Source organism: Bos mutus, chromosome 7, assembly GCF_027580195.1.
Source record: "Bos mutus isolate GX-2022 chromosome 7, NWIPB_WYAK_1.1, whole genome shotgun sequence".
Classification (NCBI taxonomy): domain Eukaryota; kingdom Metazoa; phylum Chordata; class Mammalia; order Artiodactyla; family Bovidae; genus Bos; species Bos mutus.
Window position 1 is genome coordinate 53,392,216 of NC_091623.1, and position 12,945 is coordinate 53,405,160.

The window sequence follows — 12,945 nt, forward strand, 5'->3', positions numbered from 1 at the left end:
GGTATGAGATGACCAGTCTTGCTAGCATCATTGTTGTTGCTGTTGTTTTGGCCACACTGTGTGGTTAGTTCCCTGGCCAGGAATTGAACCCACAACTTTCAGAGTAAAAGTGGGAGTCCTAACCACTGGACCGCTAGGGAATTCCCCTTTCTAGCATCTTGACTGCAACCTTATGAAAGACCCAGAACCAGTCACCCAGCTAAGCCACGCCCAGTTTTCTGACCTGACAAGACCATAAGATAATGACTGTTGGTTGTTTTAAGCTGAGTTCTATATTGGGTTGATAATACTTGCAGGATTTTATTCCAGGATTAAGAAGTGAACAAATCTAAATATATATTTAAAAGCATGGGGTCTTCCCTGGTAAAGAATCTGTGGTAAAGAATCTGCCTGCCAATGCAGGAGACATGGGTTCAATCCTTGGTCCAGGAAGATTCTGCGTGTGACGGAGCAGCTAAGCCACAACTATTGAGCCTTCATTCTAGAGCCTGGAAACTGCAACTATTGAGCCCATGTGCTGCAATTACTGAAGCCCCAGTGCCCTAGAGCCTATGCTCCTCAACAAGAGAAGCCAGTGCCCTACAACCAGAGTGTAGCCCCCGCTCACGACTAGAGAAAAGCCTGCACAGCAATGAAGACCCAGCACAGACAAAGATAAATAAGTAAATAATTACACGAAAAAAAAAGCATGGACAGCTCCTTACAACTTATTTAAATACTGGCTTATGTCTGACTTTGCACATGCAGTTCCCTTCTTTTGGCACACTGTTCCCATCTCCTTCACAGGAATACTGCCCTCTTGCCTGATTCAGCAGGACTCAGTTCAGAAGTCACCTTATAATAAAAACCGATTGCTCTCAGAAGTCCCCAGATTAAAATACCATCCCCATTTGTCTCTGTCACGTACCCTTCCTTGTGCCTTTGAAGTCCTTCTCACCTTTGGTAATTATCTGACACAGAGATCATTTCTTTATTTATTGTTGTTTTCCCTGCTGAATGGGGAATGGTTGCTTTGCTTTCTATTGTTTAATTTCTTTTTAAAATTAATCTCAGTGAAATTAACTTTTTTTCTGTTGTGCCATCCTTGGTATGTTATCCTATGTATAGATGTGTGGGATTTGGGAAGTAGAGTACCACTTAAATTTTTTAGCACCTTCAGAGTCACTGCTCTGATATCAAGATGCAGCAGAGTTCCATCACCACTCCCCTCCCCCACCACAAAACTCCTTGTACTAAACCTCTGTAGTTATAGGAAAAGGGCTTTGTTTTCTCTTTCTTGCTTGCCGCTTTACAGTCAGAGCTCATTTGTTGAATGACTGAATAAAACATATATCAATGCCAACAAATGTGGGAAGTTGATATTGTGAGGGCTATCAGGATGACTCTCTCCTGGAGTTGTGGTCTTAATTTCTTTTCTCTCTCTCTCTCCTTAAGCAGGCTTCTCTTGTTGTGGAGTACAGGCTTTAGATGAGAACGCTCAGTAGTTGGAGCCCACGGGCTTAGTTGCTTCATGGTGTGTAGGATCCTCCTGAACCAGGGATCCACCTCTGTCCCCTGCATCAGCAGGTGGACTGCTAATCACTGGACAACCAGGGAAGTCCTATATACATTATTAAAATCTGGACCACTTCTAAAGTCTTTATTGAATTTGTTACAATATTGCTTCTGTTTTATGTTTTGTTTTTTGGCTGTGAGGTATGTGGGGTCTGAGCTCCCCAACCAGGGATCGAACCTGCACCGCCTGCATTGGAAGGCGAAGACTTAACAGTTGGACCATGAGGGAAGTCCCCCATCTACATGTTTAACTGGAGTGTAGTTGATTCACAAAGTTGCATGAGTTTCAGGTGTACACCAGAGTGATTCAGTTACACATATACATGTATTCCTTTTCAGATTCTTTTCTCTTACAGGTTATTACAGACTATTGAATAGAGTTCCCTGTAGTATACAAAGGATTGTAACCTTGTTGGTATAATGGTGTGTATATGTTAATCCCAAACTCCTAATTTATCTTCCCTGCACTTTCCCTTTTGGTTAAGTTTGTATTCTATGGTTGTGGGTCTATTGCTGTTTGTAAATAAATTCATTTGTGTGTATGTATATATACATATATATATATATACATATTTTAGATTTGTGCTCTTAACTTCTTTTTTGTTATAGCTTTCTAAAAATAATTTTATTTGTTTATTTTTGGCTGGGCCAGGTCTTCTTTGCTTTGCAGGACTTCTCTAGTTGCAGCGAGCAGGGGCTACCTTTCGTTGCAGTTTACGGGCTTCTCACCATGGTGGCTTCTCTTGTTGTAAAGCACAGGCTCTATTGAGTGGCTTCAGTAGGCGGGGCCTGCAGGCTTTAGAGCATGGGCTCCGTAGTTGCGGTGCACTGGCTTAGTTGCTCTGGGCGTGGCATGCAGAATCTTCCTGAACTAGGGTTGAACCCGTGTCCCCTGCATTGGCAGGTGGACTCCCATCCACTGCGCCTCAAAGAAAGTCTGCTCTTAACTTCTTAACAAAAAGCAAGACAGAGATAGTTTGGCTGACAGAATCTTAAGACATTTTTATTGAGGCATGAATGAGGTATTCCTCATTGCACAGGAGGCGGAGGGAGGTAAGCAAGTGCTTCAGCTCAAACAGAATACAAAGGGAAAGGTTTGCACGAAATTCATGAGCCCCTGAGTTCTAATACTTTCCCGTCTCCGGTCATTCCAATCCTCTCTCAACCAGCACTGTAACGATTTGCATTCATATGGCAGGGGCATGAAGGGAAATTTCGAGGAGCGCTTGTGGACCAACTTTCACTTGATTTTTGGTTTTTCCAAAAAAGGACCAGACTGATGGGTTCCACCTCCTTCTCCAAACTCCAATATTCTTAAATTCTGGATTTTATTTACCAGAAAATGGAGGATTTCACTGTCTTTCCAGTCTACCACAGGGCCAGGTCTGGAGGTCTGTTGTTTCAACTGAAAAAGTTTAATACTCTTGAGAAGAAAGCAACAGTGATGATCCTTAAAGATTGTTTATGGTGATACTCAGTCCTTGTAATAGTGAAGTCATGTCCCCAGGAATAATAATACTTGTGCATTCAATCTATCTGCCTTCTTTAAACAAAAAATAAGTCCATCAAGTGACCTATATAAGCAATCCAGCTTTGAATGAGGTTGTGTCAAACTAATATGCCTTTCTCAAATGGTAATTTATTTAAAAAATTAAGATATTAGAATGCATAAAGAAATGTGGTACATATATACAGTGGAATATTACTCAGCCATAAGAGGAATGCAACTGGGTCATTTGCAGAGAGGTGGATGGACCTAGAAACCGTGGTACAGAATGAAGTAAATCAGAAAGAGAAAAACAAATATATCTTAATGAATATTTGTGGAATCTAGAAAAATAGTATAGATTAATTTATTTGCACAGCAGAAATAGAGACATGGATGTGCAGAACAAATGTGTGGACACCAAGGAGGAAAACGGGGTGGTGGAATGAGAGATTAGGATTGACCTACATACACAATTGATACTATGTATAAAATAGACAGCTAATGAGAACAGACCGTAGGGCATAGGGAACAGTCTGTTCCCTCAATGCTCTGTGATGACCTAAATGGGAAGGAAGTCCAAGGAAGAGGCGATGTATATATACATAGCTGATTCATTTGCTGTGCAGCAAAAACTAACACAACATTGTAAAGCAACTATACTCCAATAACAAAACTAAAACATTAAGTTGTTGAATACAAGAGTGGGAGAAAGACATAAAATTGTAGATGAGGTAGGCTTGGCCAGAGGTTGGTAGTTATGTGGCTGAGGAAAGAGGTGTATTGGGAGTTCATTAAACAATTATGCCAGCATTGTGTGTGTTAAACTTTTCTATTAGAAAAGGTTTAATTAAATAATTGAGAGATTGTAAAAAAAAAAAAAAAGAAAGGAAAGCTACAGAAGCAAATTAGATGTATGATTATGCAAAACCATTCTGCTTAAGATGGTGTCAGCTGCTTAGCATCATTTGAAAATTTCTGGCCCCATTCAAAGTCACCACTCTTTCCATTTTAGTTGTAAATCTCCGTATGAGAGGTGCAGTGCTAAAGAATCTGTCTGCCAATGTAGGAGACACATGAGACACGAGTTCAACCCCTGGGCCAGGAAGATCTTCTGGAGTGGAAACAGCAGTCCACTCCAGTATTCTTGCCTGGAAAATCTGATGGACAGAGGAGCCTGATAGGTTACAGTCCATGGGGTCACAAAGGGTCGAACACGACTGAGCACACACACACATGCACATACACTCCATATGAGTATTAAGACTACTCCACGATAGACATAAATATAATGTATCGCCCTTTTAGGAACTTTAGAACGATGAAAAGAGCTCAGAGAAGCATGGTAAGATGGCAGAAATGTGCAATGAATAGCTCTCATTTCTGGTATCAGCCGTGTTACTACTTGTTGCAATGCATGGAATACGTAATGCAATACACGCATAGTATGTATTGAGAAGGAGACATACCGCAGCTTTTTTCTGCTTTAGAGGTTCATCATTGAATTGACTAATATTCTCCTCTTTGTCTATGAAGATAAATGCCACAAATGACGGTTCTTCACTTTCTTAGTGTATGATCTGAATCTCTTTCTCCCTTGGGCCTTGCACAAGAAGATAGGCTAAGTGACAGGAAGGGTGGACAGCTCATTCAAAGTTGCTCCTTGATGTTGGTCCCTGCAAGTCAAATTAACTCTCTGGTTCTCAGGAGAAAGGCCATACTCTTAGCTTGGTCCTAAAGCCCTCAGGACCTCGCATTCCCCAAGTCATTCACCATAACTGGACTTCCACTTCACAAATGCATGTTTTTCTCTCTTTCACTTGCTCTGTCACCTTTTCACATGTTGTTGGTTTTCTGAGGCACTCGTTCTCCAGTTTGGCCTGAATGATACCATCTTATACTTTGGGTTTTTGGCTCACCTCTCCCAGGAGACCTTCCCTGATTCTCCCTTCCATACTCTGTTGGATATTCCTACTATGTCTTTCAGATGACACCACCCTTATGGCAGAAAGTGAAGAGGAACTAAAAAGCCTCTTGATGAAAGTGAAAGAGGAGAGTGAAAAAGTTGGCTTAAAGCTCAACATTCGGAAGATGAAGATCATGGCATCTTCACCATCTTCATGGTCCCATGACTTCATGGGAAATAGATGGGAAAACACTGGAAACAGTGTCAGACTTTATTTTTTGGGGCTCCAAAATCACTGAAGATGGTGACTGCAGCCATGAAATTGAAAGACGCTTACTCCTTGGAAGGAAAGTTATGATCAACCTAGATAGCATATTTAAAAGCAGAGACATTACTTTGCCAACAAAGGTTCATCTAGTCAAGGCTATGGTTTTTCCTGTGGTCATGTATGGATGTGACAGTTGGACTGTGAAGAAGGCTGAGTGGCGAAGAATTGATGCTTTTGAACTGTGGTGTTGGAGAAGACTCTTGAGAGTCCCTTGGACTGCAAGGAGATCCAACCAGTCCATTCTGAAGGAGATCAGCCCTGGGTGTTCTTTGGAAGGAATGATGCTAAAGCTGAAACTCCAATACTTTGGCCACCTCATGCGAAGAGTTGACTCACTGGAAAAGACTCTGATGCTGGGAGGGATTGGGGGCAGGAGGAGAAGGGGATGACAGAGGATGAGATGGCTGGATGGCATCACTGACTCGATGGACGTGAGTCTGAGTGAACTCCGGGAATTGGTGATGGACAGGGAGGCCTGGCGTGCTGCGATTCACGGGGTTGCAAAGAGTTGGACACGACTGAGCGACTGAACTGAACTGATATTCCATTTTACTATAACTGTCAAAGAACTTCTCCAACTGTCAGCTATAAACTTCAAACTATAAGGATTTTTGTTGCTCCTGTTCATGACTCTATGTTCAGCATCTAACATCAAACCCAGGATACATACTCAATAAATATTTGTTGAGTGCTCACTGGTGGCTCAGTTGGTAAAGAACCACCTGCAATGCAGGAGACACAGATTCAATCCCTGAATCTGGAATGTCCCCTGGAGAAGGAAATGGCAATCCACTCCAGTATTCTTGCCTGGGAAATCCCATTGACAGAGAAGCCTATCGGGCTACAGTCCACAGAGTCATGAAAGAGTTGGACATTACTGAGCAACAACACACCAAAGTAGATTCTGAACCAGAATGAATCCAATCTGCTAGAACTAGACTGATCCTTGTAGAAATACAGCATGAGACATGCCCCCAAAGGACACTTGGTGGTCCCAATAATTGAGAAAATAGTTACAGGGTTATCTTGAGCTTCTGCAATTCAAAATTTAAAGTGGTACTCTCCCAACCCATGCAATTCCAGATTTTTGCCCAAGGACCCAGCTGTTTACATCATAACTCCGTGGAAGCTTCCAGGTGTCCTGGTGGTCAGGAGGATGAGGTGATTTTTCTGTTGGCCAGCTTCATCAGGGCCCCCTTCAGGTCTCTGTTCCTCAGGCTGTAGATAAAGGGGTTCAGCATGGGGGTGACGGCAGTGTACATCACAGCAGAGGCTTTCTCCTTCACGGCTGTGCGGACAGATGAAGGACACAGATAGACCCCAATGGTGGTCCCGTAGAAGAGTACAACCACGGAGAGGTGGGAGCTGCAGGTGGAAAAGGTTTTCTTCCTGCCTCCGGCAGAGGGCACCTTTACGATGGCCACAATGATGTGAGCATATGAGGCCAGAATGCAGATGAAAGGTGTGGCTATGACCATCCCTGCCACAATGAGCACAAAAATCTTGTTCACAGAGGTGTCAGTGCACGAAAGTCTGAGGAGCGGGGTGAGGTCACAGAAGTAGTGAGGCAACTCAATATTGCCACAGAAAACCAGACGGGCCATCAGGAGGATGTGGGTGAGGGAGATGAAGCCGGAAAACACCCACGGGCCTCCAACCAGCAGGCCACAGAGGCGTGGGCTCATGATATTGGTATAGTGTAAGGGGTGACATATAGCCACAAACCTATCATAAGCCATCACGGCTATTAAGACACTGTCCATGATGCCAAAGAAATGAAAGAAGTACATTTGTGTCAGGCAGCAGGAATAAGAGATGGACTTGCTCTTGATTTGGATGCTCACCAGCATCTTGGGGACAGTGTCACTGGCCAGGCAGAAATCAACCAAGGAGAGATTGGCCAAGAAGAAATACATGGGGGTGTGGAGGTGGGAGTCTGTGCTGATGGCCAGGATGATCAACACGTTCCCCACTACGGTGACCACATACATGCAGAGAAACAGAGCAAAGAGGAGAGTCTCCTGTTCTGGCTTTTCTGAAAGTCCCAGGAGGATAAACTCAGACGAGCTGGTTTGGTTGTCTGTTTCCATGGATATGATTCCTCTGGAACTATTGAAAGGGTGAAGTTACATGAATACTATTGAGATGATTCTGAAAGATTCGAAGAGATTACCTTCAATTTCCATGCATGCGTGTGTTCAGTCATGTACGACTCTTTGCAAGCCTCACCAGGTTCCTCTGTCCATGAGATTTCCCAGACAAGAATACTGGAGTGGGTTGCCATTTCCTCCTCTGGGCATCCACCCTAAATTTCCAATCTGGACTAATTTTGTCAACTTGAACCACTGATGTAGTGTTTACATCTCTTATGTCAAGCTTTGGCTCAAGGTTGCTCCCTTGAATATCCCTGACTCATACAAAGACTGACAGTAAACCATGCGTGAACTCTGGCTGGGGAAACTACTAAAGGGTTTACTTCATGACACAACAAACTAAATCCAGAAAAAAGCATTATCTGAGAAGCAATGATCAGCCAAGAAATTGGTAGTAATGTAGAAAAAATCTGAACAAAGCATTGTTTTAAAATAGTAATAATACAGGCTTCCCTGGTAGCTCAGCTTGTAAAGAATCCATCTGCGATACATGAGACCCCAGTGCAATTCCTGGATGGGGAGGATCCCCTGGAGAAGGGATAGGCTACCCACTCCAGCATTCATAGGCTTTCCTGGTGGCTCAGATGGTAAAGAATCCTCTGCGATGCTGGAGACCTGGGTTTGATCCCTGGGTTAGGAAGATCCCCTGGAGGAGGGTGTGGCAACCCACTCCAGTATTCTTGCCTAGAGAATCCCCATAAATAAAGGAGCCTGTCTGGCTAGAGTCCATGGGGTCGCAAAGAATAGGACACGACTGAGAGACTGAGCGCACACACAGCTTGTACCTGTGCTGTGCTCAGCTGTGTCCAACTCTTTCAGACCCCGTGGATTGTAGCCAGCCAGGCTCCTCTGTCCATGGACTTCCCAGGCAAGAATACTGGAGTGGGTTGCCATTTTCTCCTCCAGGGGATCTTTCCAACCTAGGGGTCGAACTTGCATATCTTGCGTCTCCTGCATTGCAGGTGGATTCTTTACCAGGTGAGTCATTGGAAAAGCCCATGCATGTAAATAATGGGGATTAAAATACTATGAGACCTGGGATTTGTTTATCATAAAATAATATGAGACAAAATGGGGAATTAAAATTGTTGTAATGTTTTTGTGTTGAGTTGCAGGAAAATAGAAACAGTGAACATTTTGGACTTTCTACAAAAATACGCATGATTAAAGTTTAGGTGTAACTACTTAAATAATGGGTATAGAATATATAACTTTAAAATTATAGTAGGGATATGACAGGCTTGCCTGGTGGCTCAGCAATAAAGAATCCACCTGCCAATGCAGAAGATGAGGGTTGGATCCTTGGGTGGGACCCCAACTCTGATAAAACAAAAAATAACCTTCTTGGTAGAAGTCTCATGGTTTTCAGAATTGATTTCCAGACTTACAACTCCAGACTCCTAAGTCCCAGACTTGAATTTCTGCCTGCCAACTCAATTTTTCTACCAGGATAATCTGCACAAATGTAGTGTTTCTCAGAAGGTAAAGAATCTGCCTACAATGCAGAAGACCTGGGTTCCATCCCTGGGTGGGAAAGATACCCTGGAAAAGGAAATGGCAACCCACTCCAATAGTCTTGCCTGGGAAAATCCCAGGGACAGAGGAACCTGGCTGGCTACAGTCCATGGGGTCACAAAGAGTTGGACACCACTGAGCAACTAACACTCACTCAGTGTAGAAAGATGGAGGCACTGAGATAATTGGATTCAGACAGACCAGGATTCAAATTCTGGTTCCATTACTTAGTGACTATTAACCTCTCTTGGTGGCTCAGTGGTAAAGAATCTACCTGCCAGTTCAGGAGACACGTGTTCAAAGCCTGGGTTGGGAAGATCCCCTGGAGAAGGAAATGGCAACCCACTCCAGTATGCTTGCCTGGGAAATCCCATAGGGTCGCAAAGAGTCAAACAAGACTGAGCCGCTAATGCTAACCCCCTCCCCACCCCCCCGCCCCCAGCCTCTCTAAACTTCATTTTCTGTATCTTTATCCTTAATAATACCCACCTGGATTTTCTTAGAAGATGAAGTGATGTAGCCCATGGAAGGTGACTGAAACGGTGCCCAACAATATAGTATGATCTCAGCCAACATTTGGCAGCATCATCTCAGGTTTAAGGAAGAGCTGTGAAAAGAGAAATACCTGGGTGTGATTCATGGGCTCACCGCTTACTAGCTAGGTGATCTTTATTTATTTTTATTTTTTAAAATTGGAGCATAATTGCTTTACAGTGTTGTGCTAGTTTCTGCTGTACAACCATGTAAATCAGCTATAAGTATACATATATCCCCTCCCTCTTGAGTCTCCCTCCTACCCCCCTCCCTCCCACCCCTCTAGGTCTTCACAGAGCACTAAACCGAGCTCCCTGTTCTATACAGCAGCTTCCCACTTGGCTAGGCGATCTTAAGTGAGTTACCTAACCACTAAAATCTCACTTTCTTGGTCAAAAGGGGATGAGAATAATGGTGTATAGATAATAGGCTTGCTCTGAGGATTAAATGAGATGTTGGTGTAAAAGTTTCACACAGTATCTGACAGAGAATAATATAATTATAAAAGCGGTGGTTTTCCTTTCTCTTTCTTCCTGGCAGACCAAGTTTATCATGCAAATAACAAAGTTTGTTTCTTTTCTGGTGACCTTATTTCCGTGAATAAAATCATCATCACTTCAGACACCTGTGATTGAAACTTTGACTTTTCCTCCCTTGTTACTTCCACTGCCAAAGCCAATCTGTCAGTGAGTTGCTACATCTACAAGCTGAACTGTCTATTCTTACAGTCGTCTTTCCATCTACCTCCTCCCATCAAGGCTCTTCTTCGTTCTGGTTGTCAAGTATTAGTCTTGAATTAGTTCTCATGCATCCTTTCTGTCTCCTCCAAACCATCATGAAATCACTGATGGAATAACCTTCCTGATAAGTCAGAAAGAAAGAAACAAATATCATATATTAACTCATACATGTGGAATCTGGAAAAATGGTTTACAGATGAATCTATTTGCAAAGCAGAAATAGATACACAGGTATAGAGAGCAAATATATAGATACCAAGGGGGAAAAGGGGAGGGTGGGATGAATTGGGAGATCGGGATTGACATCCACAAGCTACTATGTATAGCACAGATAACTAACGAGAACCTACTGTATGGCACAGGGAACTCTACTCAATGCTCTTTGGTGACAGAGGGGATATATGTACACACAAAGCTGAATCATTTTGCTGTGCAGCAGAAACTAGCACACCATTGTAAAGGAACTAAACTCCAATTATAAAAAAGAATAATTCTGATCATATCACTTTTATTCACTTATTTATGCACTCACTGTCTTTCTTTCCCCCATAAACAATTATTGGTGGCTGCATTATGCCAGGATTTGAGGTGAGTAGACACAAATAGACACAAACCCCGTCCTCCAGACACTCTAAAGCAGGAACTGTGTGCCTTTGTTCATTTTTTAAAAATTTATTTTTAATTGGAGGATAATTGATTTACAATGTTATATTGATTTCTGCCATATGACAGCCTGAATCAGCCATTAAGTGTATATATTTTCCTTCCCTCTTTACCTCCCTCCCACTCCCCACACCATCCCAGCCCTCTAGGTCATCACAGAGCACGCTCTCTGTGCTATACAGCGGCTTCCCACTAACTATTTTACATATGGTAATGTATGTGTTTCAACACTATGCTGTCAATTTGTCCCACCCTCTCCTTCCCCTGCTGTGTCCGCAGATCTGTTCTCTATGCCTGTGTCTCTATTCCTGCTCTGTAAATAGATTTCTTTGTTCGTTTTTGTAGCCAACGTCTTAACTGGATATAAAAGATATATACCCCATCTTCAATAAATGCATAAATAAATAATGATCTCTTTTTTTTATCGTCTCCTACAGTACCAGGCACTGTTCTACATTCTTTGTCAATTAGCTACTCGGAACAACCCAATGTTGGTAGGTCTGTTTCACACATAAGGAAATGGAGATGCAAGGAGATTAATAAAATCAAGTGGGGTTTCACAGAAAGTGAGTGGCGAACTAAGCCACGCATTCTAAATATGGAGCCTGTACTCTTTTAAAAAGTTTATTTATTTATTTGGCTGCCTCAAGCCTTAATTGCAGTACTTGGAATTTTTGTTGCATCATATGGGATCTTTTGCTGAAGTGCGTGGACTCTCTAGTTGCCTCTCAGACTTAGTTGCTCCAAGGCATGTGGGATCTTACTGACCAGGAATCAAGGGATCAACCAGGGATCAAACCCAAGCTTCCGGCATTGCAAGGCAGATTCTTTATCACTGGACCATCAGGGATGTCTCTAGAGCCTGTACTCTTAATCCCTTTAATTTAAAAAATCAAGAGTGAATTAGTGAATTTACAGTTGAATGAAGGAAACAGACTCAAGAGGCATTTATCAACTTATGCTGAAATGGGCATAAGAGCAAATTATCCTGAGAATTGCAAGACTGCTTAGTATATGCAACTCCAAGGGCTTCAGAGACTCAGTGATGGAAAGAACTCAAACCTTCACATACGAAAATTTGGTGGGAACTCCTTTGTTCTTTGAGATACTCAAGCGAGCTTTGGAAATATCTGGTGCGGGTACTAAGAACTGTACTGAAAGTCACGGGCTTTGGAAAGGGCTTGGTGGCATCACATTTGGACTAAGTTGAACTAGGTAGCCAAGTGTGGCTATTGGATTCTGGGCTGGAAACTGTGTGTTGAATGGAGCCAAGTAGACTCTCCCAGTTCTCTGAGAACATAGCAGCTCTAATACCTGCTGGCATTCTCTCCAAGTTCTCTCTCTCTTTTTCCTCCTCCCTCCCTCTTTTTTGTCCCCAGATCCACTTACAGGGCTATCTTTCCTCTTCTTGACCTTATCACAGGGGCATGAGGCAAACATGGTTCCATTCCCTCCCTGCTGATGGACAATAAAGATGTTGGCTCTGCTTCCAGGAAAGGACAAAATGATGAAGTTAGATCAGAACAGAAAGATGTTCATAAAGGCAAAGGTATGCAGCCTCCTGGCCCAAAGAAGGAAAGCTGGGGTGGAGGATAAATTGTAGGAACGGAGGGAATATTTACGATTTCTGGGCCAATAATAAGTCAATTCCCAAGGCTCCTTGTTAGATAAATTGTTCAAATTCACCTCTGTTCCCTGAATAGTTTGACTTCCTTGAGGGGCTGGAACATGGCAGTAAAAAGGTTGTATTGAGTATATTAGGTCTTCAGGAGGCAACTTGGAGCAAGTTGTGTTTCCCAACTTGCTCTGCACCCTGTCCTCAGGGAACAAACTTTCCTAGTCTCCCAGACTCTGTCTCCCCAAGGCCCAGGGCTTCTCATAGAGGAAGTTTCCATTTTTCTTTGAAGTCAGTCTTCCTCATCACTCTAAGAATCAAAAACAGGGCTTTCCTGGTGGCTCAGTGGTAAAGAATCCACCTGCCAATGCAGGAGACACCGGTCTTCCTGGTCTGGAAATATCCCACATGCCGCGGAGCAACTAAGCCTGTGAGCCACAACTATTGAGGT

The 12,945-nt window shown here is 43.0% G+C and overlaps 1 protein-coding gene across 1 annotated transcript; it reads right to left on the reverse strand.

The window, feature by feature from the left end:
- Nucleotides 1-6,422: 6,422 nt before the first annotated feature.
- Nucleotides 6,423-7,364, reverse strand: LOC102267565 (olfactory receptor 1M1). Its single transcript, XM_014482973.2, has one exon. The coding sequence runs from the start codon at nucleotides 7,362-7,364 to the stop codon at nucleotides 6,423-6,425; it is 942 nt and encodes a 313-aa protein (XP_014338459.2).
- Between the last annotated feature and the right edge of the window lie 5,581 nt (nucleotides 7,365-12,945).

Excerpts from the sequence above, each read along its gene's own strand:
- LOC102267565 (XM_014482973.2), bottom strand. The coding sequence starts at position 7,364 with ATGGAAACAGACAACCAAACCAGCTCGTCTGAGTTTATCCTCCTGGGA.